At 50.7% G+C, this 6,131-nt stretch overlaps 1 protein-coding gene across 1 annotated transcript in view; it reads left to right on the forward strand.

The window, feature by feature from the left end:
• Positions 1-6,131, forward strand: part of EFCAB6 (EF-hand calcium binding domain 6) — a 255,659-nt gene that overhangs the window by 168,527 nt on the left and 81,001 nt on the right. The window contains exon 20 of the mRNA XM_010843633.1: positions 1,612-1,847. Within this exon, the coding sequence (XP_010841935.1) occupies positions 1,612-1,847 (236 nt within the window). The remainder of the gene's footprint in view (positions 1-1,611; positions 1,848-6,131) is intronic.

A 6,131-nucleotide genomic window follows, 5' to 3' on the forward strand; every position in this document is an offset into this window, starting at 1 on the left:
TGACCCTGGGTCATGCTCCGGCCAGCGCCCTTCCTCCCCTTGCGTCCTTGCACATTCTGCTGCTTTCCCCGGATTGTGGTCTGAGCCGCTGAAGGAAGGCGCTGCCACTTCTTGAGCTGGAAGGCCCCGGAGGATGAGCTGGGGGCCAGGAGTTTGATTTGGGCCTTGCTCATGCTGACGTCCAAGGGGAGATGCTGCAAAGCCTTTGGAGACATGCATCTGGCCGCTGTGTGAGGGCTGGGAGCTGTGACGTGGAGGGAGTCCGTGGCAGAGACAGGCCCGTGGTCCCAGTGGGTGGTGCCCCCGGGGACGAGGCTGCTGGATGGTGGCACCTCTGAGGGGCAGGGGCAGCCCTTGATGTCGGCTCCCACTGTAGTTAACGTAACAATTGCACAAGTTGGTGAAGTGATTGCATACTTTGGTGAGTGAATAAGTGAGTACAAGTAGGTCTTCCACAAAACCCCAGCTGGTTTTAATTTCACACCTGAGTCAAAGCAAGTCTTGCTTTATGTGACCTCTATGGAGGGTCCTAGGATACGGAGGTGCAGGCAGGTCCCCCAGAGTGGCCGGAGAGACCCCAGGCGGGGCCGTGTGAGGTGCTGGTGGGACCGGGGGTGGGGATGACAGCCGCAGCGGCTGCACTCCAAGCCCGAGACACAGGGAGCCAGAGTCCATGGAGCGGGGGTGTTGGCCCAGATGGACCCGATTCAGATCCCACTGCTGGGCGCTCGCTGTCCGACCTCCGGCAACAGTAATAGTAACAAACAGCGTTTTAGACCCTAATGGGACTTACCCGTCCGCTCCTAAGCGCTTCGCCTGCTTGGCATAGTCCTCACGATGACCCCGTAGGCAGTGAGTCTGTCCTCCTCTGTGATGGGTGAGAAGCCTGGCAGGGTTCAGTCTCTTTCCTCAGTCACTCTGCTAGTACCGGGCAGAGCCGGGCTTGGAAACTGGGCAGCCTGCCCCCTGGATGTGCCCTGAGCCCCCCAGCCCGGCTGCAGCCTCAGATTCCCTGCCGGCCTCTGTTCCCTCACCTGCAAAGTGGGAGTCACCGCAGCGCGACCTGCAGACGCAGAGGCAGGGCTCAGGCAGGAGGGCTGGGCCTTCATTTCAGCCCAGGCATCAAACCAGGGCCCATCCTCTGGGCAGCTCCTTGGCAGAGTTCAGCTCAGCGCGGGTTCTCCTGTAGACAGCAGCCGCCTTTCTGAAAGGCGCTGCCATTTCCAAAAGCCGTATTAAAAACATCGAGGACCAGATTTTTATGTGCTGGAAAGCTCCAGCATACTCGGTCTTCACTTCCGATATTGGAAGTACCACTCGCAGAAGGCAAAGGAACAGGAGGGAAAGAAAAGCTGCTCCAGTCCCTTTCCTGAGCTCTGAGCGCTGAAAGAGGGCGCCTGAGGACAGAGTTCATCATTGGCCTGGGAAAGCAAACCATGGCAAGGGTACTCCCGGGGCAGGGAAATCTCCAAAAAATGCCACAGCTGAAGCGCGGCCCTTCCCTCTTGCTGGGGATGAGTCCACAGCGCAGGGCGGGAGTGGCAGTGGGGGGGCGGGGAGGGCGGCCCCAGGTTTCGGCGGCCGGGCTGTGACGCTGTGTCCCGGCTCCAGGACCCGTACGCCGCCTTCTTTAAGATGGATACAGACAGGGACGGCGTCCTCACCATGCACGACCTCCACCGCCTGCTGCAGCACCTGCTCTTCAACCTGAAGGATGAGGAGTTCGAGCGCCTCCTGGGCCTTCTCGGCCTGAGGCTCAGCATCACGTTAAACTTCCGGGAGTTTCGGAACCTGTGCGAGAAGAGGTCGTTCAGTGCGGATGACGACGCGCCCCAGAGACTGCCCAGGTAAGAGGCCAGCGCGGGGCGGCGTCCATGCGGGCTCCACACGGTGCCGAGGGCCGGGGCTGGGGGCGGGGCAGCTGCCGTCCCCGATCTGTTCACTCTGTCTTTTCCTTAGTTCAAGAAAAGCCACTCTCAGGGTCACACGCTCAGTGTAGAAAGACTAGGAAATGCAGAGACAAGTGAGAAGATACACTTGATCTGGGCGCCCGTGAGCATCGTTTTGTTTTTTTTTTGTACTTCCCTGTGCGTCATCCCAGTCTGGTTAATTTACACGTAAATACACATGTGTACTTGTACGTTCTCTTTGTTATGAACCCAGGGCCAGGTAGATACGCGTGTCGCTCAGCCTTCCAAGACCTCTGGGAGCACCGCATGCAGAGGGCGGAGCTGGGTGCTTGTCAGAACACTCGGACTTCCCCCAGGCCTGAGTCCTTACCTTGGGCAGTAAGCCTGGCACCACAGCAGCTTGTGGTGATTGGTGTAAACCAAGTGTCCTCTCTTTTTTCCATGTGCATAAATCCACCCACATGCTTATATATTTGTCTCTTTTAAACCCTGGGGTCAGCGGTGCCAGCCCTCTGGGAGATGCAAGGACCCCTTCCAGCCCTTTGTCAGGCAGGACTCCCCACCCCCCACCCCTGTTCACCCCACGCCAGCCTCGCTCACAGTAGGAGAATCTGTGTGTCCAGCTGGGGCCATGACTTGTTCATCTCCTCAGCTTCGCTCAGTAAAGGCATCTGCTCTTTGAAGTAGTGACGGGCCTCCCATCTTACCTGGGACCTGTCACAGTCTCCTCCCCCACTGAGATCTGTTGACAGGCATGGATGAAGGAAACATTCAGCCTCTCCCTTACCAATTATTACAAGTACAATATCAATATTTTTTGAAATGTTAGCCTCCACTTTGCTAGCTCAGGGCTGCCCTTGATACTCAGAGATTCAGCCCAGTAGTGACATCATCCCTGGGCCCTTCTGCCCTTAAGGCACCTCCAGCCCCCAGGGGCTGCAGACAAGTGCCCACCCCCAGACAAGGGCATTCCCCAGGAGGGGGACCCCCTAGAAGCCCCTGTCACTGGGCCAGACTCTGCCACTTGTGCAGGCTGCGGAGGCCGCTGACCTTGCCCTTTAATTTTCCCTTCGGAACTTGCTGGGTTTATTTTGTCTCTACTTAAAAAGCTAGCAAGGAAGAAAACGACTGTAGTGTCAGAAATTTCTAAGTGAAGCAATCATGGAACACGTGAGTTGGACACCTGCTTCCAATTGCTCCAGTTGTGAGGAGCTTTAATATGAGACTTGATTGCTTAACATTCAAACAAAGCAAGAAAATATCCTTCAAAAAGAACTTTCTGGAGAATTTATGCAGAACGGATATGGACAATTTCAACCACAAAGTGCAGTCTTCCCATCCACGTGATTCGGCCGTCTTAGTTGTGTTATTTGTTCATCCATCCCACGTTTATCGAGGGTCTCCTGTGAGCTGGGCAGCACCCCAGGACTCGGTGGTGCAAAGGTAGATGAGATGAATACTCTCCTTGAGGGACTTGGGGCTGAACCGGGACAAGTACAAAAACAGGATGGGGTCCCTGGCGTCTTTTACACCTTTCGGAAAGATATAGAAGAATACAAGGATATCTGAAGTGCCCCAGGGAGGGGAGAAACCAAGCCTGCTTGAGGTGAGGAGGAAAAGTACATTTCAGTTAGATCTTGAGATGTGAGGAGGGGTTTGTCCAATGCGAGTTACCAGACTGGTTCAGAGCCAGGGGGCAGCACTTGCAGACCCGCAGAGGAGGGAGTGCAGAGCCTACTCGGGGACTGGGCAGAGCATGCGGGCACAGAGTGGCATGCACAGTGGGCGAGGAGGCCTGAAGTTGCAGGAGGGCCGGGTGAGAAGGGGCTTGGTCAGCAGGCTGGAGAGAATCCTCTGCCATGGTGTGTCAGAGGGTGTGTTGTGCCATGCAGACATCCTTCAGCAGCTGCAGAGTAGAGGGTGGATGCAGAGGCTGGATGCAGGAAGACCAGCTTGGGCCCCAAGGCTCTGGTGTAGTCCGAGCTCTGAGACCCAACCAAGGCACTGCTTTAGAAAGTCAAGCCTTCCCATGGCTGGAGCCCGAACCTGTGCTTCGTGAAGATGTATCTTTTCATACCCTACAACTCTTCAAGGAGGCATCGCTACCTGAGTTTGCAGATGAAGGAACTGGGGTCTCGAGGTGAGTTTCTGACTGGTCCAGAAGGACCCAGGTGATGGGCAGTGGACAGAGATTGGAACTCAGGGTGCCTGTGGGTTGGGGCCACCTCCTCTGTGTGGAGAGTTGGTCTCTTTCACCCCCCAGTCTCACTGTTCTCCGCTAGCCAAACCTGGACGCCTCCCGTTTTTAGAAGCCATCCCGCCCGCTCACTTGGACCCCTCTGCGTTCTGGGCCTTCACCTTCCACCTGCATCATCAGATGCAATACTTTTGAAAACTTTGAAGGTTCATAACTTTGTTGAAGACAGGAAGGCCATCTTGTTTGCTTCACAACTGCACAGCATTTTCATCTTTAGATGTGTAAATACCAGTTAGAGTGGTTAGTCCAGTGACCCGATTCGTTTACATCATCTGTTACCTTTTTTATAGCACACGGGCCTTGTCCGTTTATCTGCTGACAACCCACATCAAGTTCCTTTTGGTGCGTGTACATCATCAAAGAGGAAAGAATGCTGTCAAGCATCCTCTTAGCAAAATTGGATGGCCAGCTTCTTGTCACAAAATATTGTATGATCCGGTCCTTCCTGATGAGTGACTGACTGACTGAAAACAGATTTCCTTGCTGTTCTTGGATGTGAATCACTCACTCATCAGGAGATTTGGCTTCTATGATCCAGTTCACCATCATCTTCTGGTTCATCTAATCATTGTGGAACATCTTACGATCTCAGTTTTCTCCCCTTTGCCATCTGGGCATGAAGTAAGAATTCTCAGTTCTCAACTGTGTTCAGTGAAAGCTAACATAACCCCAGGATGGGGTCCCTGGCGTCTTTTATACCTTTCGGAAAGATGCTGTTACACCTAGGGCAGTGCAATCGGAAAAGTGAGGGGTAACGTAACAGTGGTGATGCTTTTCAGTATATCATCCTGCTAGGAGACTCTGTTTTTGTTTGTTTTCCTGTTATTATTTAGTCTCCTTTTTCTTTTTAGCATAACTGGAAACAATGAATGAAAAAGAATTGAATGTTTCCTAGAATAATGAAATAGAGCTAGTGTCATTAAATCAAGCTCACTAAGACCCCATGATCTGTCCTATTCTAAGAGGGTTCAGTGGAACCATGTGGTAATTGCAAGATAAAAGGAGCTTTATTTCATAAAGAAAATAAATGCCCTTTTTGTGTTTCTTTGGAAAATCTCTAAGAAAGAATAAAAGTCATGAATGCCACTTTCTATTTTCTGGATCATACAGATTTGCTATTTCTTCTTTAAATATTTGATGGAATTCACCTATGAAATAATTCAGTCCTGGAGTTTCCTTTTCAGAAGAATTTTAGCTGTAAATCCGATTACTTTAATAGTTACGGGATCCTTTAGGGTTTCTCTTCCTTCTTGACTGAGTTTTAATAATTTGTGTCTTTTAAAATATTGGTCCATTTTGTTCAACCTGTTAAATTCATGAAAATAAAGTTGATCACAGTATTTCCTTGCTGTTCTTTCAATAGCTGTGGGGTCTTTAGTGATAGCCCTGTTTTCATTTTTTGATATTGGTAGTTGATGTCTTCTCTCCTTTTCTGTTGATCCATTTAGCTGAAGGTTTTATTAATTTTATTGATATTTTCAAAGAACAAGCTTTATGTTTCATTCCTTTTTCTCTGTTGTTTTTCCATTCAATTTCATTGATTTCTCTTCTTTAATACTTTCTCTTCCTTCTTGCTTTAAGTATGCAGTTGATCCTTGAACAACACAGGGGTCACAGGAGCTGATCCACTCCCACAGTCAAAAATCTGTGCAGAGCTTTTGACTCCCCCAAACTTAACTACTAATGGATGATTGCTGACTAGACAACTCACAAATAACATTAAGTTAATTAACACACAGATTATATATGTATTATATACTGTATTCTTACAATAAAGCAAGCTAGAGAAAAGGTAATATCGTTAAGAAAATCATGAGTGAGTGAGTGAGTCAAAGTCGCTCAGTGGTGTCCCACTCTTTATGACCCCATGGACTATACAGTCCATGGAATTCTCCAGGCCAGAATACTGGAGTGGGTATCCTTTCCCTTCTCCAGGGGATCTTCCCAACCCAGGGATCGAACCC

The sequence above is a fragment of the Bison bison genome, unplaced genomic scaffold (genome assembly GCF_000754665.1).
Source record: "Bison bison bison isolate TAMUID 2011002044 unplaced genomic scaffold, Bison_UMD1.0 scf7180017864184, whole genome shotgun sequence".
Taxonomy (NCBI): domain Eukaryota; kingdom Metazoa; phylum Chordata; class Mammalia; order Artiodactyla; family Bovidae; genus Bison; species Bison bison.